The sequence below is a fragment of the Podarcis filfolensis genome (assembly GCF_964270895.1).
Source record: "Podarcis filfolensis genome assembly, chromosome: 3".
Lineage (NCBI taxonomy): Eukaryota > Metazoa > Chordata > Lepidosauria > Squamata > Lacertidae > Podarcis > Podarcis filfolensis.
In genome coordinates this window covers 102,443,093-102,469,127 of record NC_139606.1, presented here as the reverse complement: position 1 = coordinate 102,469,127, position 26,035 = coordinate 102,443,093, and the positions used below count along the sequence as shown (strand labels likewise).

The 26,035-nt window shown below is 43.2% G+C and overlaps 1 protein-coding gene across 1 annotated transcript in view; it reads right to left on the bottom strand.

The window, feature by feature from the left end:
• PRKCE (protein kinase C epsilon) overlaps positions 1 to 26,035 on the bottom strand; it is a 305,337-nt gene that overhangs the window by 34,510 nt on the left and 244,792 nt on the right. Inside the window, exon 11 of the mRNA XM_083605113.1 lies at positions 4,308 to 4,462. Within this exon, the coding sequence (XP_083461239.1) occupies positions 4,308 to 4,462 (155 nt within the window). The remainder of the gene's footprint in view (positions 1 to 4,307; positions 4,463 to 26,035) is intronic.

Below are 26,035 nucleotides of genomic sequence, written 5' to 3'. Positions count from 1 at the left end.
TTACAAACACGTACCTAATAATGTGTAAGTGCTCAATTCAAGAGGCAAAGCTCAGCTGGGTTGGAACTGCCAAATTATGTCTAGAAATCAGTTCAAAACTGAAATCGCCTTCATTCCTAGCTCCCAAGCTGCCAAGGAGAGTTCAGAAGTCCATAGCCAATTGTTTAGATTACATTTAGAATACGCCTCAGTTATGTATTTACCTGATACCAAAGGCCTCGAAAGGGCAATTTTATGGTCTATTGACTAAACAGCAGCTAGTGAAAATTATACAGTTTAATGGATGAATAATGGGTTTTAAAACAATTCCAAACACATGCTGAACAAATAGAATTGGAACAGCCCAGGGGTTTAGGCAGCAGAAGACTACTTCACACTAAAAGGACAGTTTCATCCTAGCTAACAGGACCAGTGGTTAGGGATGATGGGTGTTGTAGTCACAAAATATCTGGAGGGCTGAGTTTGCCTATGCCTGCCCTAATATATGTATTTTTGTAAAGAGACACACTTTGTCAACAGCTGAGAAATTAGCTACTTTTGTCTCCCCCTCTCGTTAAACATTTCCAACCCCGCTGGTCAGTAGGCAAACTCATACCTAAGAACTTATTCCTGTGTTTCCTTATTTCCTCTTCCCTCCCAATCTACTCTCCTTTTGTGCTGTGTCTTTTTAGATGGCAAGCCTCAGGGCAGGCTCTGCCCCTTGTTTGCATTGATCTACAAACTGCTCTGGGAGCTTCTCCTTTTTTTGGCTCAAGAGCAGGATATAATTTCCGTAACTCTATATGTTTCAACCCAGCAAGATAGTACAAGCTTGTGTGGTCCCCCCTCCCTACCCTTTTTAGTAAAGTAGAACAACTAAAGAATCTAAAATAATGAACATTTTAAACAGAAGATAAATGCTGTTTCCATACTTCCTCTCTGCGGCTTTAGTTTGCTGTTGTTATCTGACAGAAAGCCTTGGTCCCCTTCCTACAAACTCTGCAGGAAAACGGCTGCCCCCTCAGGAATGTAAACTTGGCATGCTTTTCGGCTGGTTTCTGACTGTCTCTCTCTTTCTCATGATAACAAAAGGCCTACCCCACTATCCCACTGCTAAGGTCAAGGCTCTGCTTACGTTGTATAGGTGACCATTCATGATTAGAAATTCTTCACGTTCTTCCAGTGAAATTATTTTCACCTTTCCAATAAGCCTTTAGCTCAGTAGGAGCTAGGTTCTATGAGCTGGGAAAACTCTAGTTCAAATGCCATCTAGGCTAGTTCAGATGTAGTTCAGATGTAGACTAAACCATGGGTTAGCCAACATGTCTGAATTCCCCATCCTTTATGTTTTCAGCATTGATCGTGGTTACAGTGCAGGGGTGGGGAGCCTTTTATTATGATCTGCCTCACAGGCCAAATTTCACAGACGGGGGTGCGGTTTCCACCCACCTGTCAATCGCCAGACATCACAAATGATGCCAAATGATTTGGTGCTCTGGAGTTCGTTGGAGCAGGGCTTCCACTGTGGCTGCCCCTCTTCTGTGGAACAGCGTTCCTGTCAAAATTCGACAGGTGCCCATTACCTGTATTTTCCAGAAAACAATTGAAGACACTTTTGTTCCAACATGCATTTTCCAGCTGAAAGAAAAGGTATTTGCCTTAAAGATGTTGATTTTTAAAACTATATTTAGTAATTTCTTCTGTTCAGTTTTAAAAGCCATTTTAGTTGTTTTGTGATATGTATGCAAATCTTCAGTTGTAGAAGCTGTACATCTAAACAGTACAGTGGTACCTCAGGTTAAGTACTTAATTCGTTCCGGAGGTCTTAACCTACTTAACCTGAGGTACCACTTTAGCTAATGGGGCCTCCTGCTGGCACCGCGCCGCCAGAGCACGATTTCTGTTCTCATCCTGAAGCAAAGTTCTTAACCTGAAGCACTATTTCTGGGTTAGCAGAGTCTGTAACCTGAAGCGTATGTAACCTAAAGTGTATGTAACCTGAAGCGTATGTAACCTGAGGTACCACTGTATCAGTATCTGAATGATTTTTTAAAAGAGGGGATATTGCCTAGCGCTCCTTCTAACGTTGGAATAGGTTGTGCAGGAGACACATATGTAAAAGGAGATTCCTAAACGATGAAGTAAATAATGATTAGTGTTAGCACGGGGGCAAGTGTAATGCTGCACGGTGATTAACGTTGGAAAGGAATTTGCAACGAGAGGAGGAGGAGGAGGAGAGGAGGAGGAGGAGGAGGAGGAGGGAAAGAATAGAGCGTGAGAGCCTGCAAGGCACTCCCAATTTTTCTAACATGGTTTAGAAACTGGGAAATGTTCTGCCTGCCTTAGACCTCGATCATGCTATGCCAGATACCAATATAGAGCCTTCAGCTCATGCCTTCTGCAGCCGGGCAGAGACTTAAGGAGCTAACAAAAAAACAAAACAAAAGGAGAGCTCCACAGGCAGCGCGAGAAAGCAATGGGTGGTACACTGCGACAGGATGGGCTTTGATATAACAATGTATCTTTTTATGAAAATATTTATGTGAACTGAGAATGTGACTTTTGTTTTCATCGTGGGGATCAGATAAGGCCACTCTCGCATTTGATTTTGTGTTTTAACTAAGAAGAATGCAAGACCTGAGACGGTGCCAGCCAAAAGGTGACATGAACTCAGAGGTGGAGCCCTTTGGTCAAGGCCAAAAATGAACCGACCCTTTGAACTGTGGGTGAAATGAGGATAAAACTGGACACCCAAGGTCAGCAGCACCACAGTCGCATAGAAAAGACCGGTGTGGCTTGTGGCTAGGGATGGGCAGATCTGTCAGTTCCTTCGTTATTTCATCTTATGTCCAGTTCTTCACATTTGGATACTCACAAAAATTCGCCAGCCTTTTAGTGTGAATTTCTTGTATACATTTGTATGCATTTTCCCCTAATATATATGCAATTCCCTCTGCAGCAATGCATTTCTGTATGCAATTTTCACAAATGCATGCATTTTCGTGGAAACTTTCCTCCAGCATATGCATTACTTAGCTGGAGAATACCATTATTATTATTATTATTATTATTATTATTATTATTATTGATTGGCCAGGAGGAGGCTAGAATCCTAAATGGAGGACCGATTTGGGATAGGGATGTGTGCTTAACCCCTTATTTTCCTGCTCAAAATTACTCCTCCCCAACTGCTTTTCTCCATTCAGGAGAAAAGGTATAGGGACTCTAAGGTGCTTTTCATTAGAAAAGAATAAGTTGGTGGAACGTTACAGATGACTGCGAGGAGCATGCCGTTCGGGTTTGAAAACCCTCTCTCTTAGCCATGTGCAGTGCAGATTATTGCATGCTTATGAACACGCACCCCCACTACTGTTTCTGCTTCATGCATTCCAGCACTAGCCACTCTGCTCAGGGGTGTATCTGTAAAGTGTGAATAGTGCTTTGTGGACTGAACCCTTCGAGTACTTCATGGAAGAAACATGAACCTGCGGCCAACTTCCCTCACTGCAGCCCATTCCATATACGCCTGCCAAGATTTATCTGAAATTGTTAAAAGCTGCCAATTTTTTGTATGTTGCTTTTTTTTTTTTAAGGGAAAAGAAGGAGAGGAAGGGTGAAACGACAAGATAAAGTCCTTAATAAACACAGAGATAGTAGGTAAAACTTTCTCAAGTGGCTCCCTGTTTCTAATAATAAATATTTATCCCCGGAAAGCATTCTTCGTGGCATAGCGAAAGATTAGCTACTCGGCCTTTGCTATTGTTCGGGTGGTGATCCGAGGCGGCAAGATGTGAAATTCAAGTTGCCTGCAAAAAGAGGTTCTTCCCATTACTGGCCGAGCCCTCGCCCTCCTAGTGAAGAGGAAAGGGCATCATGTACAAAGCCTCGCAAAAACGATTATCCCATATCTGTCAGGCTGGAGACAACTAGGACAAACAAACTCAGGAAGTGGCAGGGAGTTCAGAAACGAGAGGAAATCCATGGCAGAAGGGGGGAAACTGAAGAGATTGCGCTGATCCGAGAACCAAAGTCAACTCTGAGCCACAGCGTGCCAAGCTTTTAGAAGAAGCACTGCTTGTCTTATAATACAAAACTGGCACCCACAGCTGGCGATGGCTGCAGGGACGATTCAGATGTTAACATTCGGAATGATAAACAGCCTCCCCTCCCCCGCCCCCTGCATCCCCCCCAAAAGAGAAAGAAAAAAAGTTCTGTGTAAGCAAGCAGAAACAAAACAGCCAATCCGGTTGCTAAGAGACATTGGCCCTCAGCCAAAATCAAACCAAGAGCCTTAAGAATTCTTTATTCCAGACCCGCAAAGAAAGTACCTGTAGATGACGCCATGTTGGTGGAGAAACATGAGTGCCGATGTGACTTCTGCTGCATAGAAGCGGGAGCGGGGCTCGTCAAATTTGCGCGAGCGCTGGATCTGAAACATTAGGTCTCCTCCATTGACATATTCCATGACGAAAAAGAGGCGGTCCTGAAATTCACGAAAATAGTGCTATTTAGCCGATTGCTTCCAGCCGCACAAAGACGCAGCTGTACATACGTGGCACATTAGGAAATTAGGATCTGAATCCAGAAACGAAATAAAGGAAAACCTGCACGTTTTAAGCAAGTTGAATGTATGGGTTTAGTTAACGAGCAACAGCAAATCACAGGACCCAAAAAAGTACTTGGAAAAACGATGGGTATTACTTTAGAATTGCTGCATTTATTGTCCATTTTTGGAAGATCCAATTTACCAGCTGTACAATTTACCAAGAACTTTTGCTGAAGCCTCCCGTAATCACGTGGTGTTTCCTTCCACCACGAAAAGTAATTCATGTAAAGATGGTTGCCATGAGCCATAGGGTTCACAAGGCAAAACAAACAGTTTCCTCACCCTCCCACGATGGTGGAATGGGTCAGGGTTTCACACACATAAAACCCAAGAGCAGATGGAAAAGCCACTTTAAATTCTCATTTGTGGAGAGCCTTTTAAGTGGACACAGCAAGGTTCTGTGGGATGGAGGGAAGAGTCTGGAACCAGGGAGTCTGGTAGTCAAAGCCAGGTTCTTTCCTCTCTGCACCACTATGGCAGCCCTCCAGAAGAGACAGATGCTAGTCTGTGCTGCCCTCAGGCACCACCAGAGGGGTGGTACTGCGTATTATAAATAAGCAACAATCAGGTGACAAAAGGGGCAAACCAATAGGATTCCAACTGGTCCTTTAAAGCCTCAGACATTTCCCTGGTTCCTTACTCAACTGTGAAGCTCAATGGGTGACCTTGGACATGAAAAAGCACTGACCAAAGAATACGCTCATTTTAAAAACGACTCTGTTTTCTATTACAGATAGGTAGCCGTGTTGGTCTGCCATAGTCAAAACAAAAAAAAAAAATTCTTTCCAGTAGCACCTTAAAGACCAACTAAGTTAGTTTTTGGTATGAGTTTTCGTGTGCATGCACACTTCTGTGTATCTGAAGAAGTGTGCATGCACACGAAAGCTCATACCAAAAACTAACTTAGTTGGTCTTTAAGGTGCTACTGGAAAGAAAAAAAAATTTTTGTTCTGTTTTCTATGCATTTGGAGTCTAAGAAGAAAACTCTTAGACTCAGGGGTCAGCAAACGTTTTCAGCAGGGGGCCGGTCCACTGTCCCTCAGACCTTGTTGGGGGGCAGACTATATTTTGAAAAAATATATGAACGAATTCCTATGCCCCACAAATAACCAGAGATGCATTTTAAATAAAAGGACACATTCTACTCATGTGAAAACACGATGATTCCCGGACTGTCTGTGGACCGGATTTAGAAGGCGATTGGGCCAGATCTGGGCCCTGGGCCTTAGCTTGCCTACACATGTCTTAGAGGCAGTTGTGGAAGAACCCTTGAAGTCCAAGGATTACAAGCACAAATGATTGCTAGTTGCAGAACTGAAGTCTAGGGGTGCAGCCCAGAGCTCTGAGCATGCAGGGGCTTCCCACCCTTGCTCAGGGGAGGAGGGAATTGCTCTGTGCATTCATGTGCATTTTCCTTGGACTACAGAATTAGAGCCGCAAGGTTATGGCCTAAGAGTGCTCAGCAGAAGTAAACAGGACTTCCCTTGTGGGCGGGAGAGTTCCGGACAGCGAGCACATCAGAGCCCCCCACCAACTGGATCAGGGCCAGTGTCAAGATATCTGGGAAGAATGGTGAGGAGGAGGTTGGGATGAATATAGCCAGCCAGCAGATAAGTGGAGCCCAAGTCATGGAAGCATATAGGCCAGGGGTCAGCACACTTTTTCAGCAGGGGTCTGGTCCACTGTCCCTCAGACCTTGTGGGGGCCCAGACTATATTTTTTTTTGGGGGGGGGAATGAACAAATTCCTATGCCCCACAAATAACCCAGAGATGCATTTTAAATAAAAGCACACATTCTACTCATGTAAAAGCACTCTGATTCCCGGACCGTCCGCAGGTCAGATTTAGAAGGCGATTGGGCCGGATCTGGCCCCTGGGCCTTAGTTTGCCTACCCATGATATAGGCCATGGTTGGTAATGAGACAATTTTATAATGGACTAGCAAGGAGGCAGTGGAAGACAGGAGTGCCTGGCGTGCTCTGGTCCATGGGGTCACGAAGAGGCGGACACGACTAAATGACTAAACAACAACAGCAAGGCCTACTGCCAGAGATCTGGATAACTATTTAAAAACAGCATGAAAAAAAATCAGGCTTTCCGGGCAGACACACTTTTCATCTTCTGCCCATTTTGTTTGCTCTTGCCTCTGCTCCTCTCAGCATCCCAACCTTCGTCTTCCCCTTGCGTCCATGAGTTGGCAGTCTTCTTACATCTATGGCTGCTCTTTTCCTAGTCCTCTTGACTCCTCCTTCCCTAGTCCCTATAGGCCAGCCTTACCCATCAGTAGGATATCAGCAGCTCAGCCAAAGGCAGCCCTAGAATCTACACCTCTTTGATATCAAGGCAGTTCAGCCAATCACTATCACTACAGACCACGCCTGTACCACTTGTGATCCAGCAAGCTGAATGCAACTCCTCAGAGGCTCAATATTAACCCTCCAGCTTCTGCTGTCTGCCTGGCACTGCCGACTAGCTCAGGATGGTTGTGCGTCTGGGCCACAAAACAAGGCTGAGAGGCTCACAGTAAAGGCCTGATTTGGCTTGGTAGCAACAACAACAGACAAGTTTTCCAGGCCATTTCCAGCCCCAACTTTTTTGTCTCCTTGACTTTAAAATAGCCGGTTGTAATGTGACAGTAAAAAAAACACAACCAAAAACAGAAGGAAAACAGTTTTAAATAAAATTTATTACTTATCAGGGTGCATTGGCTTTACAGAGAACATTTTCTTGTTCTCATTTCAGACTTGCCAAAAGGGGGATTAATCTGCAATTATTTTGTTTGTGAACTTTCCTCTTATTGTGGGTTATGCAATTCAGGAGTTCCCAGGACTGCTTTACAGTACGGTGTTCAAAAATAACCACCATTTTGAACTTAAATGATACTTGGACGTATGTTATGGGGAGGTCTTCATCAATACAGTACACAAATGAAATATGTCACTTCATTTTCCACCAAAAAAAGTACATTTATATTTTTTTTCAGGCATTTATAAAATATTTTGACTGCTGGTGTAATTTTTCCTGAAATCCTCATCCTCTTATCGAGCTCTGCGTAAAATTTCAAAGAGATCTGATCATTGGTTATGGAGAAAATGAATAAAATGTACATGTGCTGAGGGTCTCAAGACGGACAGGCGACGCAGATTTCATGAAATTTTGAAGTACTATAAAATTAAAACCATTTGAGATAGAGGGAAAAAAATTAAGGGGGTTTCGTTCAACCATAAGGGAAGGGTGTACACCAAGTTTCATCAAAAGCTGAGATGGTAGGTGACGAAACCCATGTTTTTTGCATTGATTTGATGTGGAATGACCCGATAATGTGATCTCCCTATCCGCCCCCCCAATATACCAGTTTTGCAGCCCCTCACATTCAGAGTCTACATGCAATGTGTATTACCTATATGACCATCAGTGCACAAGTTCCAATCGGCATGAAAGTGGGAGGAAAGGGTGAATTATTTGAGAAGCAATAGTAATCAACAGATTACCCTAGTAGGATTGCAAGAAGGTTTTTAAGGGGGACTATGCAAAATATTGCAGAGGAAAGTATGAAGAGAATTATTAGTGAAGGACTATTAAAAGTAATAGTGAAATTAATGAAATGCAGATTAAGTGATAAAGACTGAAAAATCTTCAGATGTGGTTGATGGAAGTCCAAAATATTGTATAAGATAAGAAAATATGTTATATGATTTCTGGAAATGTTATGTAAATATGTATAGAAAGTGGGAGGAAAGGATAGGAGACGCCATTTTGTGCATTCACTTCTATGCTGTTTAATAATCCACACAGGGATATTGCAAACAATTTTTGGTCAATGGTTGTGCTTTGGCTCAGAGAGGCACCCCCTGGCTGCTCAACCAACAGCAGAATCCAACGCTTCCCATATGTATCAAGTTGTCTGCCAAGGGATGGCGGGGATTCCCCATAGGGTTCAGCGCAGCCTTTGCATAATGCCAAGCCATGACTAAGAACAGGGGAGTCTGTCAACGCTCGCATGGTGTGATCTGGAAGATCCATTCCGCATAGGGCCCAGATGTACAGTGACTGATACTCTGAGCGCAAGTAGCCTGCATGTGTCACTGTGGGAAAGAGCCGAGCCACTAAAATTCCCCACATGAGAGGTAACGGGCCTCCCCATGCAAACAAAGCCTTTCTATATATATAAAAATTCCCTCAACAGTTCCTTGAATCATAGCATTGCAGAGTTGGAAGGGACCATGAGGGTCATCTAGTCCAACAGCCCTGAAATGCAGGAATCTTTTACCCAACTTGGGGCTCAAACCCACAACCCTGAGATTAAGAGTCTGAGCTGAGCTTTGCCTCTTGATTAAGAGTCTCCTGCTATCCTCTGAATGAGCTATTGCAGATGGGGAGTTAAAAGATCTCTATCAGGCTCTATGGGGAATCTCTTTTGTGGATGCATTGCCCTTTCTTGAAAGCCTCAGTGGTTGCAGCCTTCTTATTGATCTGCTAGGGATTGAGGAGAAATTCACTCAGTCTGCATCTTAAAGTGAACAGGCCGAATTCTCTAGTCTTGCAATGATACGTGAATTAGAATGAAGCTGTCAATTGAATTACACACTTCTCTGAATTCACCAGACAGTTTCATTTGGGATGGAGGGTGTGTGTGTGTACAAAATGCACATTTTATGGGACGTTACGTTAAAAATGCATATTAAGGAAAATGTATTAAAAGCATACAATGCACTGAAAACTGTACAGTGGTACCTCTGGTTACAGATGCTTCAGGTTACAAATGCTTCAGGTTACAGACTCCGCTAACCCAGAAATAGTACCTTGGGTTAAAAACTTTGCTTCAGGATGAGAACAGAAATGGTGCGGCGGCAGCTGGAGGCACCATTAGCTAAAGTGGTGCTTCAGGTTAAGAACAGTTTCAGGTTAAGAACGGACCTCCAGAACGAATTAAGTTCTTAACCAGAGATACCACTGTACTTTAAGGGGAGAATGCATACAAAAGGCATACTTTAGGGGAAAGTGCATGTCATTTAAAAGTGATTCCCTCCTTATTTATTTATTTTTTTAATCCACAAGAAATGGGATTGCAAAACTGACAAGGAATGGAAATAGGCTGATTGCCCCTAGCGTGACCACCTCCTCACCCATGATAAAAGCGTGGAGCACATTATCATTGCTTCCAGGACTCCCTAAATGTAAACCACCAAGAATGGAGATGGGCACTCCTAAGGAGAATTTATGAGTGATGATCAACCGCTTCCTGCAAGGAGGAATAAATATCCGTGCCAATTGATTTCGCTTTCCCCCAAGACTGTCCACTAACCCTTCTCTGTTTACACACGCAGAGATACCATCAACAGGGGAAAGAAACTTCACATAAATACCAGACAAAAAGGTAATGTCTTTCATGCATTGTTTTCAGCCTGAGAAACGTTCACTGTCCGTCTGCATAAAGAATATTCTTCCCTTCCCACCTCCCCCTGAATTCTAACAGAACGTAAGCTGCCCTTCCTTTTGTTTATTTGTTTTTCCACTTTTTAATTTAATAACGCTGTATTAGATTACGGTTGTGACGAAAAACACACTTAGTGGCGAGCAAGAGGGCATGTGCAGGGATAGCAAGAAACCCAAGCGAGACTCTCAAGTACGTTTCTGAGAGCTGGGCGGCCTGTCAGCCATGTGAAGACAGCTTGATTTGCTGAAACACCATGGAGCAGGAATCAATCACGCAATGTGTTTCCCACTTTCAAATCTGAGACGTGTGTCCGTGCTGTGCGTCAGGCAAGCAACATTGTCACCGCCAGCCCCCGACGCGAAGAACTACCCTGGCCCACAGTTCAAAACCCCCGAACCAGGAAAGGCATCCTACACACACCCCTCCATAACTAGAATTCACAAGCAGATAAGACTTATCAGCATTCCCCAAGTGGCATTTTTCCCTTGTTTAATGTTTCTCATATAAATGGGTGTGAAGAAATCTTTCCCGATGCCAACAAGTCCTTAAAACTTGAGTTCACTGTGTCAATAGATCTCCAACCCTCCTCCCTCCTGGAAACCATTCCGGTAAGTTGCAGTATTTCTTCAAAGGCTAAAACATATCACAATTGTTTAGGAAAATAGAAGCATTTCTGAACTCTGGAGAATGAAAGGCCCGGGCAGCTGAAGCTTTTACACTGCCTACTGAACACCACCCCAGGTGAAGGCTGGGCTGAATATCCTGCCCCACTTTTGTAGGATCGTTCATCCCTTGAGGAAAAAGGGGGGGATCACCAGCATTAAAAGTTGTGACGGCTGGATATTTCTCTTTCAATTTCTTTTTAAAGCCTTTCTTCAAAGTGGGACTTAACTTCAAGTGGGATGGATCTCTGGAGAGTGTACTCTTAAGAACTTCAGAGAGCATAGCCTTATCTTTAAAGGTGAGGTGGCCGAGGGTTTTCTTTACTTTCTTTTCTTATAGAAAAAATTGCACTGCAACTTCTTTGCGCAGCACCTTGGCTGCTGTTAGTTGCTGGTAGCATTCCTGGGAGAGAATGCCCCAATGGGACTGATCCTAGGTCACGATGCAGAGCATTTCAAAGGGGCGTTCACAGGGACGAAAGATAACTGCCATGGTTCTCCCTCTCCTTTTATCCTTACAACAAGCCTAGGAACCTCGTACCTACGGGACCGCCTCTCCCAGTATGCCCCACAGAGGACCTTAAGGTCCATAAATAGCAACACCCTAGTGGTCCCAGGCCCTAAGGAAGTCAGATTAGCCTCAACCAGAGCCAGGGCCTTCTCAACACCGGCTCCGGCCTGGTGGAACGCTCTGTCTCATGAGATCAGGATCTGATTTCTTTCTGCAGGGCCTGTAAGACACAGTTGGTCTGCCTGGCCTTTGGCTTGGAATCAACTTGATCCCCTCCCCCTCCCCCTCTTTCCTTTTTCCTTTCTCCTTCTGTGATGGAACTCCGATTTGGGGACTCCTCTGCCTTTTTTCTGGCCCACTTAGGACCAGTCTGGATAGTTGTCCTTGGTGAAGATTTGACGTTTTCATCCCCCAAAAAGTTTTTGATTTGAGTTTCTACTGAAAAGAGGGTGCATTTTAATGTTGTACTTTAATCTTGTTTTTAAGTTGTATTTTAATCAATTGTTTTTATACCTGGTGTTAGCCGCCCTGAGCCTGGTCTTGGCTGGGGAGGGTGGGGTATAAATAATAATAATAATAATAATAATAATAATAATAATAATAATTGTGAAGTAGGTTTGGCTCTGCGTGTGCAGCTGGCCCGAGGTCACCCAGTGAGTTTCACAGCTGAGCAGGGATACAAAGCAGTGTCTTCCCAGCCATAGTCCAACCCTAACATAGGAACATAGGAAGGATGTGTCAGACCATTGGTCCACCTCTGCATTGCCTACCCTGGCTGGCAGCAGCTCTCCAGGAATTCAGGCAGGGAGTCTTTCCCAACCCTAAACAGAGTTTCCAGGGACTGAACCTGTGACTTTCTGCTTGCAAGGCAGACAATCTACCACTGAGCTGTGACCCTTGGCTTCTAACCACTACACCAGGGATAGCCAACATAGCAGCCTCCAGGTGTTACTGGATACAGCTCCGAACCAGCATGGCCAATGTTCAGGGAAAAGGAGGACCGTAGTCTAGCAACATCACATTGGCAACCCCTGCCTCACACCATGCTGGCAACACTTAGCATGTAGGTACCTACCAGGCAAGCCATCAAACAATCAATGCAGTCGGTCAGCAGGAAAGTAAGTGTGGCCAAGCAGTCAAGGGCACCCCAGCCTGTACCTTAATAGCAAATTGCTCAGGCAGTGGAGCCAAGCCTTGGTCAGAAGTGGGCAGGACCCTATTGGCTCCTCTGAACACCTGACCCCTGCTGAGCTGTAACTGCAATTCCACCATCTGGCCATGTGTAGCGGTGGTGCTGAAGCACAATGATCCAGCTGTTTCTTCCTTTGGCAAGCAATCACAAGGGATAAGGCACCCAGCTCAGATGGCCAAAGTCCCTGTTGGAAAAGTTAGTGTCAGGCCCGAATAATATGCTTCTACGTTACAACCTTTCCAAAACATGGAATTTTGCTAAATGAATGCCACCGTCAAAAGGGAGATTTACTACAGCCAAACAAATACATTGTGCCCTTGGCACGTCTTGCAAGAAGCAATTTGATTCAAGATTATGGGGTTGGGGGCGGTATGAAATTCTTTCCCAGCCGGCATAAAAAACTGTGATTACTTAACTCTATTTAAACAGGATGCTCAAGCAGTTTGTTTAAAATTACTGAAAACTGCAGTGACTATCCCACCCATTAGGGCTTGAATAAACACTTCCTGCTTCTGATTGAAATTGCACAGACACACTAGACTTAGTACACAATATTAAATGCAAACTAGAGAAAGAGCTGAACAACAACAATGTTAATGTTCCAGACTGCTTCGTCTCCATCTTGGGAGAAGGCCATCAATGAAGACTACGCGGAGATGCACAAATGGCAAAAAATAAAAAATAAAAAAAATGAAATTGGTATTCAGGTTTACATACACAGACATTCCATTGAAGTGATACACAACGCTTACTGTATTTTCGTAAGCTATGCTCTAAAAATAACGTAATCACTCAAAATTCACATTTTACCACTATTATCCCCACATGGGAGATGAGGGTAGGCAGAACTGAATGAAAGTTAAGTTGTGTTGACAAGGAGCTGCCCAGAGTGGTTGGGGAACTCTGTCAGATGGGTAGGGTATAAATATTATTATTATTATTATTATTATTATTAGTAGTAGTAGTAGTAGTAGTAGTAGTAGTATGCTTTTCTAAGGATTCAGCTACATGTGTCCAGTTTTAAGGGATGTTGCTTAAAGCTCTGAACCCTTTATTCCAGCTGTACTTTCCCACATGGGTGGAAGAGGAGGAGAACTGAATGCTCTAGTCTGGCTGTACTGAAATCTTATTTAAAGCTGTGAATTACTTCTGGTCATGGAGACCCAGAGAGAGAGAGAGAGAGAGAGAGAGAGAGAGAGAGAGAGAGAGAGAGAGAGAAATGGATTAAAAAACCTGAGGGAAACATCTAGATGGAAGAGGATCCAACTCACCACCAGCCCAAACACACACACTCAACACACCTTATAGGTACAGTGGTACCTCAGGTTAAGTACTTAATTCGTTCCAGAGGTCCGTTCTTAACCTGAAATTGTTCTTAACCAGAAGCACCACTTTAGCTAATGGGGCCTCCTGCTGCCGCTGTGCCGCCGGAGCCCAATTTCTGTTCTTATCCTGAAGCAAAGTTATTAACCTGAAGCACTATTTCTGGGTTAGCGAAGTGTGTAACCTGAAGTGTATGTAACCTGAGGTACCACTGTAATCAGTAGTAGATTGGATTCTGCATATAGATTTGTCGCAGTATTGGAGTAAAGGAGTGGTGGGTGGTGAAAGGGTTCAGTACACTTGCTACTTCTCTTGTACAACTCTCCCTCCCCAGTGCTGCTTTTCTCGAGCAACAGGCTTATGCTAGGGCTTGTGGCTTCTCTTACACACGTGTAGTTCTAGGCCCTGTGAACAAAACTGCCAGTGTGCAGATACTCGCTAGCAAAAGCAGGAAATGAACCCCCTCTCCTGAGCACGTGAAGTGTTTCAGCGAAGTTCCCATGTACTTATATGAAAAGGTCAGCCAGTGACAACAGTAGGCTCCAGCTTCACAGCGCAGCAGGAGACTTCTAAAAGCCCTGTGATCATCTTGAATGGAAAATGTACAAAAAAATACTGTTGGGTCACAAACTCTGCCCCGGGTCTAAGAAAGAGCTTATTTGCACAATTAATTTGGACGCAGTGTTCCGAATAGCATGAAATCCGTTCAATTTCCATAAAGCCAGATTTCTTTGTGACTGGTCAGATAAATCCCACTGGGATGGAAAGTTAGCAGGAAAGAAATGGTTGGAATGTACTAAGGCGGAAATCTCATGCAAGTCGCCCTACTCATGAGTAATAAGCAAGGCAGTGGTGGGCAACCTGCAGCCTTTGGTTTAAATTTCATAGAAGATAAAGGGGGGCGGGTATAGAAAGATAAAAGTAGGCGCCCACTGACTTCAACTTTGGACCCGCCCACTTTGGTTTAGGCTCCACCCACCATGGATTCTGGCTTCTCCTACCACCAGTATGCAGCCCTTACAGATTACCCCAAGGGAATGCAGCCCTTTTCTAACAGTTACTAATGACATGAAGCTTATTCAGGAAAAATTACTATCATATAATAGATTTAAGTATCCTCATACCTCTGCCCAGATCTCGAAAAATCATTGCTTTTATTTAATTTTCCATTTTTTTTTTATACTTTTTATGCTATTTCATCTATTTCATTTCTCTCTCTTTTAAAAAGTTTCGCACGGCCGTTGTGCACTCTTATTAGTCTTGGTGGTTCAGTAGCTTTTGCTGGCTTTATTATTAATTGAATTTCTATACCGTCCTTCATCCAAAGATCACAGGGCGGCTTGCAATACAAAAGCACAAAAATACATACCTTAATAACAAACAATAAAGGGTCTGGAAGCTGGAGGCAGGGACCGTCCACTCAATTCGGATGCTTCCAACACCTTCAGATATTTCAGCTCTGCAGTGGAATTCTTCCCATTTAGTCTAACTTTTTAATGCAGGTGTTCTAGTTACAGGTAGGTAGCCATGTTGGTCTGCCGTAGTCGAAACAAAATAAAAAAATCCTTCCAGTAGCACCTTAGAGACCAACTAAGTTTGTTATTGATATGAGCTTTCGTGTGCATGCACACTTCTTCAGATACTGAAGATTCTTCAGATATCCGAAGAAGTGTGCATGCACATGAAAGCTCATATCAGTAACAAACTTAGTTGGTCTCTAAGGTGCTACTGGAAGGAATATTTTTATAATGTAGATGTTGTTTAATTATCTTAATTTTAAAAAAAAACCAGCCAGCCAACCAACCATTTTTAAAATGTACTTCCTGCTATTATCTGCTTTGGGAATGGAAAGAAGTAAACTTGGGACATAGATTAGAACCAATGTTCCACGTGTTGTACCCACAACGCATTGTGTGCTTCCATGCCACACAACAAGAATCTTAACAGAAAAGAGTGGGATGGGGAAATGAGCACTTACAACACGGGTATATACAATTAGTTGGACCTCCAAGAAAATATTGCAGCATGGACAGCTCCTCTTCAGGGTTTCAGCCAGCAAGCCAGCCATGCCCTTTTGCAGTGTACTGCGCATGCCAAGTCCTAATTGGGCTGTTTGATTCTCTCCCCCTCCCCACAAAATTTTGTACTTGGGTTCCCCCAAGTCTGCTGATACATCCTTTCCTGTACACAGACGGGGAACAAATTCACTATTAGCAGATAGAATTCCTATATTTAGGGAAGGGAACTTGACAGGTACCATTTTTGGTGGCACATCTCCATGTTTCTGATGACATGTGTTTCTTTGGACAGAGGCCAAGGACTTCAAAATTAGCTTAAACTCAGCCCTCGCGTTACACACCAGTTTTTGAGGTTTCGTAAAGCTTAACTCTTGGGTTTGTCGTGGCACGGAAAAACGACTGTGGAAGAGCTGCCATCCTGTTAGGAATCCTCATAAAAAAGAAAGATGTTTCTGAAAGGAATCTGCAGAATGTATTTTTCGCCCTTTTTAAGATAAACTGAGAAAGGAATGCGTACGCTCATGGATATTGTTAAGAAGCTACTCAACACAGGCTGCAAAAGTGACATAAACGATGCCGTTTTCCCAAATCAGGCGACGATCAGGCCCCCCTACCCCAGATACTTGCCAAACTACAGATGCACGAGGCAGGTGGGAAACAAACCAAGCTTTGGAGAAAAAGCTGTCCCTTATTTGCTCATCTGTGAAATAACTTGTGGTTTGTTGGACAAACCATGATTAAAACAAACCGTGGCTCTGTATTATGTGCAATTGTAGCAAACTTAGATGCAGTTGAAAGAGAAGCTGAACTTTCCTCTAGCAACTACATGAGGCTCTCTGGGAAGCCTGGCATTAGAACAATCTTCTCCTGGCAGAAAAGAAGCCCATTGCATTCATTTCATGCAGCCTATAATAAGTCTAAGTGCTGATTAGGATCAAGTAACTTTAAAAACCATTATGATTCAGTTCCCTAAGTAATTGGGCTGAGAGGGCCCTTCAAGATGGACTTAATAAAGCAAGATTTACACTCTGAATAACTTCACAATACTCAGACTCATTCTCCCAGCCGGAAGTCTCGTTCAGTCTCAATGGAATTCATATTTTATGTCATGGGAGCCTTTGGTGACCCCCTCCCCCAATCGCCTTCTGCTCATAGGAAAAAAACAAACTAGAAATCAATTCACACAACCTCAAATGCCTCTTAGTCAACTGGTTCCGTTTGCTTGTCAGGTGGGCTTGTTAAGGGCCGAGCCAAAGAAAACATGTCTCTATGTCTGTGCCGAGCAAGAATAAAACAATAAAAAATTATTTCAGCTGCTACAGCTCAGGAAGTAAAACAAAAACACTACATGGAAGCAAAAAGGCGGGGAAAATCCTGGCTTTCAGACTCCTTGTTCTCTTTTGAACCTTATTGTCCAGCTCTTAAAATAGGCACCAGGCTGAATTGAAGTTATGTCAATTCTTTAAAAACAAACAAACCCCAAGCCAGACCTGGTTCGGTTTTTCATCTAAATCCAACCTGCAGTTCACCGAGCCAGATACAGCCATGCCACAAGTTGTACCTACCAAGAAACAGCTACGGTCAGCTTTATATATAAAGCAAGTGGGATGTGCGGTGTATGTTCAGTGGCTAGCAGGAGTGCTCCCATGCAACAGCAACGGGGAACCCTCATGCTTGGGAGCTGAGTGCAGCATTCCAAGTCTCTCTGTCCAGACCTCAGGGCTCTTCCCCAGGCCATACCCTTGGCCCTGCAAGATGCAACTATCACTGGCCCTGCTCCATGCCACCCTTTCTGCACGGCCGTACTCTTGAACTGTGATGATGTCTCTTGTTTTGAATTATGGTGCTGGAGAAGACTCTTGAGAGTCCCATGGACTGCAAGAAGATCAAACCGATCCATTCACATATATGGGAGAAAACAAATTGTTGAAACTTGGGGCATTGGCAATGCTGGTGCCAAAGCCCTTTGTGGTGTGTGGGTGTGTGGGTGTGGATTCAGGGCGCATTTGCAAATCCCACCCTACCATCAGTTGTAATGGCGCACCTTCTCTGCTTATTAAATTTTCTTGTAGCAAACAAGAAAATATAATGTTATGAACTTTTTCTCTTCTGAGGAAATTTGGAAGTTAAACATTATGGAATGTAGGTTGGCTTGACTGAATAAATATTTACCACCCCAAACCTTCTGAGAAAGAAATTTGTTCCTTCCAAACATTTCATCCACACAGGGAAATCAGTAGGGCTTTATGCCAATTTATAGAAGTATTATTATTATTATTATTATTATTATTATTATTATTGAGGATGATGTCTCTTCTCTAAGGAAGCTGGCCATTTTTAGTCTCTGCTGCGCTACGGTGATGTTACCTTTGAGTCACAACACTGCAGAACATCTGTGTGCATTTTTTCTTCTTGTTGGTTTAAGGAGATTAATCTAGCATACAAAATCACAATGTGTTACAACAAAGCTTTAGGCATGTTGAGAACTTGTTAAACTGTAACTCTAGAAAAGATGCCAAATCTATGACTGAGAAAGGCAGCGTTCAGTTCGGCTGAAATCACTGGAGCTGTTCCTGTTTATGCCATTGCTAGCTGGCGAGCTTGCAACAGATCCGAACATTGCATAAACCCACAAACCAACAGAGGCTTCGCCATGTTTTTAATTATTAGCCCACAGCTCTGTTTTTTGTTTCATTCTTCCGTCAAATTTCTCCATAATTCCACACTGAAACACCATGCAGAAGTGAGGGCAGAGATGAACAAGCCATGCAGAATTGATAATAGAAACCAGCTTTCCCCAATCTGGTTGGAATTGTAATCCAGAATTCCAGGGAAGGCTGATGGAGACCATTGTGCGCGGGCAGAGGGGGCAAGCTGGAAACCAGAGACCATTTCTGGCCTCGTGTTCAAATGTCAAGTTAACAACGCACAAGTAATGCTACCCTAGACCGCAGAGGGAGGTGTGCAGAGAAGTCTAAGGAGGAGAGATGGTGATGATCACTAGCTTTAACCTCTTTTAAACATACAATGAGTTGGTAGAGTAGGTGCACCACTTCAGACAGGAATCGAACTTTTCCTGAAATGCTAATTCAGCCTTACAAAGAAGCTCTCAGAAAGTACAGTGGACCCTCGGGTTGCGAACGTGATCCATGCGGGATGCACGTTTGCAACCTGTGTCTGCGCACGCGCGGGTTGCGATTCGGTGCTTCTGCGCATGCGCAAAGAACAATTTAGCGCTTCTGTGCATGTGTGACTGCCGAAACCCAGAAGTAACCTGTTCCAGTACTTCCAGGTTTCAGCAGTCTGCAACCCGAAGAAACGCCACCTGAAGTGGCTGTAACCCGAGGTATGACTGTACCAAACTGAAACCAGCAAGGCTCTTCTTATGGGTCTTTAAGTGTGGCAGGAGACCTTGAGATGCAAGTAATTCTTGCTTGCTCACTGAGACCTACTTTCTTTCTCTCAAACAAAGGGATTGGACAGCACAGAGACTATGGCTGCATTCAGACAGCACCTTATTCTGTTTTCCTGACATTTTCTTACCTGGTAATTTCAGTGTCTTATGCTACCAGCATGAGTTTGACCAAACTGTGGGAGGCAGTGGAAGACAGGAGTGCCTAGCGTGCTCTGCTTTTGGAACCCAATACTAAGAATCTGTCAAGAATGTATAACTTGCTGTTGAAATGGAATACACAGGATGAGACGGTTAAATCAGCTATGATTAAATGGGCACAAGACATTGGTCATGACATTATGTTTGCTGACTGGGAACAGTTATGGACTACCGGTATAAAGTTTACGGCATGTAATGCCTTAAGAGAGAACATTATGAAAATGATTTACAGGTGGTACATGACCCCAGTCAAGCTTGCAAAAATCTATCATACGCCCAATAATAAATGCTGGAAATGTAAGGAAACTGAAGGTACTTTCTACCACCTTTGGTGGACGTGCCCAAGGATCAAGGCCTTCTGGGAAATGATCTATAATGAAATTAAGAAGGTACTTAAGTGTACTTTTCACAAGAAACCAGAGGCCTTCCTCCTGGGGATGGTAGGCCAATTGGTGTCAAGGAAAGATAGGACGTTTTTTATGTATGCTACAACAGCAGCAAGAGTTCTTCTAGCAAAGTACTGGAAGACACAAGAACTACCCACGCTGGAAGAGTGGCAGACGAAGGTGATTGACTATATGGGACTGGCCGAGATGACTGGCAGAATCCGTGACCAAGGGAAAGAGACGGTGGAAGAAGATTGGAAGAAATTTAAAGTTTATCTTAAGAACTATTGTAAGATTAATGAGTGCTAAAATGTCATGGGTAATGTAAAACAGAATTGCAGCGATAAATGATTGGGTAAGAGAAAAAGGATCAAAGAAATTGAATCATAAGTAATTGAAATTAGGGGTTGTTGAAAAAGTTCAAAACAGGGATGCAGAAAAGGGAGGTATGGGGAAGTTGTCGAAATAAGGTTTAAGAAAAAAAAGGTTATGAAATTATACGTGTTTATATGTTTGTTTGTTAATGTGTTGTGTTGTGAGTTGTTAGTTTTTGTGTGTTAATATATGTTGTAAAACCAATAAAAATTTATTTTTTTAAAAAAAGGAGTGCCTAGCGTGCTCTGGTCCATGGGGTCACGAAGAGTCGGACACGACTAAACGACTAAACAACTAAACAACAACAACATACAGTCATACCTCGGGTTAAATGTGCTTCTGGTTGAGCGTTTTCAGGTTATGCTCCGCGGCGACCCGGAAGTAACGGAGGGTGTTACTTCCGGGTTTCGCCACTCGCTCATGCACAGATGCTCAAAATGACGTCATGTGCATGCGCGGAAGCGGCGAATGATGAGCCGCGCATGCGCAGATGCGGGTTGCGTTCGCTTCAGGATGTGAATGGGGCTCCAGAACGGATCCCATTTGCATCCAGAGGTACCACTGTATAATCTTTCACACAATGCAAAAGCCATTTCTGGAAATCTAGTGGAAGCTTAGTGCTCATTTTCATGTTAGCTGGTTCCAGAAAAAAATCCAATTGCAACCACCTTGACTCAGAAAGTTTAGTGTCGTAATTTCACGTGGTGAAATTTGTGATTGGATCCCAACATACAGTTCCTTCACAACATTTAAAATTTAGTGGGACATGGCAGCATATTGATATTTTTAAAGTTCTGTATCGCAACAAGTACCACAGTGACAGGAAACATTGGAAATCAGGACAGGAACGTTGGCATTATAATCAGTAAAACTAATGGCGCAAAATTGCATGTCTGAATGTAGCCAACGACAGCTTTACAGAACTAACTCACAGGACTGCTGTGAAGATGGCACTTAACTTGCAAGAGAAACAATTAATAATCTTAACTGTTTCTCTGTGGAAAAGGGGAATTAAAAGTCATGGGTAGCAACAGTCACTTAGGTTTCATCGTTGTCTGCCCCTCTATACAAAAATAAAGGTGGCCTTTAAAAAATATCAATTATTTTGGCACAGTCCTGAATGTGTAGCCTTAAAAGCATTGCTTGGAATACCTAGGGACATATTACAAAGGCGGCGCCAGTGTAGGAAGGCACAGTTAACCTTGACAAGAAGGAAAAGGGGGTATTTCAACAATAAGCATTTTCCTTTTTATTAGCATCTGGCTTCTTGAACTTCACTTAAGCAGAGGAAGTGTCATACAGCTGGGCTACTGCTGTTACAAAGAGTGGTCTCCCCACCCCCTTCTCTTTTTAATAATGATAGCAGTAGGAAGATGTACAACACTCCCACAAACATTTATTTTGAAAGCCTGCATTCTTCACTTATCTTAAGGGCTGCGGCTGCTGGGTCTTTCTCTCTCCTAAACTGAAAGTCTTAACAGCGAACAGCAAAAAAACAGAAAGAGAGGACATACAAAGCAAAGAGAAGTTTTGCTCTCTCTCTCATAATACTGGAACCTGAGACCACCAATGAAGCCAAGATTTGGGAGAGAGAAAAGAAAGTGCTCCTTCACATAGAACATGGCAAAGGTGCGGAATTCACTCCACCATACTAATGGCCGCCAGCTTACATGGCTTTAAAAGAGGACTCAACAAATGTATGGGAGATTTGGCTATCAGTTAATAGCCACCATGTTTATGTTCCACTTCCACTGTTGGAAGCATTGAGCCTCTGAATAGTAGTTGCTGGAGGGAGTGATGTTGCCTTCAGGTTCTCCTTGCAGTTTTCCCAGAATCATCTGGTTGGCCACTGTGATGACAAGATATTGGATTAGAGAGGCTTTTGGCCTGATCTAGCAGGGTTCATGGGACGCGGGTGGCACTGTGAGTTAAACCACAGAGCCTAGGGCTTGCCCAACAGAAGGTTGGGGGTTCGAATCCCCGCGACGGGGTGAGCTCCTGTTGCTCGGTCCCTGCTCCTGCCAACCTAGCAGTTGGAAAGCACACCAGTGCAAGTAGATAAATAGGTACCGCTCCGGCGGGAAGGTAAACGGCGTTTCCGTGCGCTGCTCTGGTTCGCCAGAAGCGGCTTAGTCATGCTGGCCACATGACCCGGAAGCTGTACGCTGGCTCCCTCGGCCAGTAAAGCAAGATGAGCACCGCAACCCCAGAGTCGGCCATGACTGGACCTAATGGGCAGGGGTCCCTTTACCTTTACCTTAGCAGGGTTCATCTTATGTTCTTATGAAGTTTACCAACCTCAGAAGCTATTGGAAGAGGCTCAGATTGACTGGGGCAACCCAGTCAGATGGGTGGGGTACAGACAACAAACAAACAAACAAACAAACAAACAACAACACCTCACTCAGGGCTGGTGCTCTCAAAGGCCAACGAGGCAGCTGTTTAGGGTGCAGACCCCAGAGGGGTACATTTCTGACCTTTGAGGGGCACAGTTTTATACAGATTAGTTTTGTGGTAGCTCATAAATTTTTCATAATATTTCACTTTTATTTTATATTTCAAAGGATTTTGTCATTTTTGAAGTAATTCATACATTAGAATTTTTTAAATGTTTGTATGAAACAGATAGACCATAGAGTTGATTGGAGGAGTGTGTGTGTGTCATTAATTGGAGAACTGTGTCACAGGAGGGGGAAAAAATCTAGAATACACTCTATCAATCACACCTCACTACAGTAATAGCTCTCTTTGTGTAAATCTGTGTCTAGCGTGTGTATGGAATACATGATGGTGAGGAAGAGGTATTTTCCTGTCTGGGCGTTCACCCATATAATAGCATTTTAGTCTCTAAATATAAAAGTCTGCAGGAATAAATTAATGCAACTGCTGACTAATGCCATTAGAATATTTTAACTATGCAATTTCACCTTGCCTGGGTGGAGGAATGTTAAACAAAGTTTGGGTGTGCTATTCTGATTTTCAAGCAAGTTCTAGGCCAATTCTTTAAATCAAAGATGTAAAGGGATTAAGCTTGCAAGCCTACACACAACCTGTTAAAAAAGCATTATGCTCTTTAACCTGCCTATATCATTCTTGTCTGTGATCCAGAAACTTCAAAAAGGCAAGCAAGAAGCCAGAATGCCTCAATCAGCAAAAAGCCATTGTGGCTGTAACGCTTGTTCATGCAACATAAACTGTACTTCAAGGAAGCTCAGTTTGGGAAAGGGAGCTAATGTAACAGTTGTCAAACAGCTCCTACGACATACATAGGTTAATAATAATACTAATACTAATAATAATTTATTATTTGCACCCCGTCCATCTGGCTGGGTTTCCCCAGCCACTCTGGGTGGCTCCCAATCGAATATTAAAAACACAATACAGCATTAAACATTAAAAACTTCCCTAAACAGGGCTGCCTTCAGGTGTCTTTTAAAAGTAGAATACTTGCTTATTTCTTTGACATCTGATGGTAGGGCATTCCCCAGGGTGGGTGCCACTACCAAGAAGGCTCTTTGCCTGGTTTCCTGTAACCTCACTTCTTGCAGGGAGGGAACCGCCAGAAGGCCCTTGGAGCTGGACCTCAGTGTCCGGACTGGACGATGGGGGTGGAGATGCTCTTTCAGGTATACAGGACCGAGGCTGTTTAGGGCTTTAAAGGTCAGCACCAACACTTTGAATTGTGCTTGGAAATGTACTGGGAGCCAATGCAGGTCTCTCAGGACAGGTGTTATATGGTCCAAGTGGCCACTCCCTCCTTAGATGTATGTTTGCATACGTAGATTTTGGTGACAGGGCAGGCTGTGATTTACAGATTAGGAACTCGTTTTCTAAAGCATGCTGCTTTGATGGAAAATCTGTTTCATGTGTTCCCACTCTTCTATTTCCATAAGTCTAGAAAGCCCAGCTCTCCATTCATATCAAGGAGGACCCTTAAGCTGTTAGCAAGTGTTTTGCACAGACGCCTACGACTGAGTGCACTGATTGTTCTCCATCACTAGAGATGGAGAAGAAATTCAAATTTGTTTGCATTTAAAGATGAACCTACCTAATTTCCTGAAACAATGTGTTGATGCAGCCATCCTGTGAAATTCAAACTTTTCCAAATTTTGCAATATAATTCTCCAGCCAAGTAATGGATAAAAAAATGCATGTGATAGCGTAAGGTATGCCTTAAAATGTGTATATTCATGTAAATACCGTCTTCATCATTAACACACAAATATTATACACATGTATATTATTATACAAATGTGGACTATGTTGGGGAACACTGCGTGTAAATTTAAGGCTTGCTGAGGCTCACTCCCATAGCATTAAATCGTGGTTTAGAATGATGAGCAAAAAGGTCTACTGAGTCAGTTGCATTACATTGCCGCAAGGACTAAAGACTCTCACACTGTTTGTTTCACTTTCCCCACTTTCCATTGGTTGTGTATTGACACTGCCCTCTTTCTGATTATGATCAATGTTTCATTGCCTTTTCTACAAGCAAGACAATGCAAGCACCTCGAAAAAAGAATTGTAATTTTATGTTGTGAACCATCCTGAGATCTACAGATGACAGTATACGAATTTAATAATAATAATAATAATAATAATAATAATAATAATAATAATAATGAAACTGTGTTTCTTTGAATTAAATCATTCAGTTTTATTCGATGATATGATTCCTGAAAGGAGGAATGCAGTAGACTTACTTTAAAAAGAAAAATTGCATCACGATAGTCAGATTCTCAACGCAGGAAATGCAGCTCTAGGAGAAGAATTCAGGGACAAGCATGCTGAACTAACATAAGTAAGAATCCAGTGCATGTTAATTACTGGAAATCAGCAACCTCCGTTGACATCAGTGTAAGGAAATGAACTCTGAATTCGTAGAAAATGTAGCACAAACACAAAAGAGAAAGTACAACTTGTAAATAGAACATGCTATCTATGGGTTTTTCAGGGGGTAAAAGAGAGCTTTGGCTGAATATTGGAATATTTATTTTGAATGATTGCCCACCAACTCTTATCTAGGCTACCTGCTGACGAGGGTGTGTTGGTGGCTATGTAACTGCAGTGATGTCTTTAGTTCAAAAGTGCAGAGACCTGAACTGCAAAGAGTTGCTGAAAGCTTCAAGGTTCAAACTGTTCAGAAAAACAGAACTTAATTCGTTCTGGAGGTCCGTTCTTAACCTGAAACTGTTCTTAATCTGAAGCACCACTTTAGCTGATGGGGCCTCCCGCTGCCGCCACACCGCCACTGCGCAATTTCTGTTCTCATCCTGAGGCAACGTTCTTAACCTGAGGTATTATTTCTGGGTTAGCAGAGTCTGTAACCTGAAGCGTCTGTATCCCGAGGTACCACTGTACTATTACGACCAGGGCATTGCACTATGAAGTGCTCCGAGGACACACAAACATTACCGGAGTGATCTGAGAAGAAGTCATGATGACATAGCTCCCATAACTGGTTCTGTGAAAAGGTCCTGAGTTTCAACCCATGATGTACATTATTTAGAAGGGGAGAAGTTCCCCCTCTAATTGTAGCACTACACAATCTGCAGCAGACTCAACTGCTATGGACATATTGAAGAAATCTAAAGTGTAAGCAACACACCTGCATTTCCAAACACCTGTCTAGGAATCCTGATTAATCCAGGGTTGCACAATGAACAGGAACATAGGAAGCTAACTTATATCACACATATGGGAAACGTATAGCTCCCCAGTTGTTACTGAACTGCAACTCCCACCATCCCTGGCCATTAGTATGCTTGCTAGGGCTGATGGGAGTTGTAGTTCAGCAACATCTGGAGGGCCAAATGTTCTCTGAAACTACTATATTAGCCAAAACTACTTGGCCATCTTACCTAGTATTTTCTCCTTTGACAGGCAACATCATCATCATCATCATCATCATCATCATCATCATCATCATCAT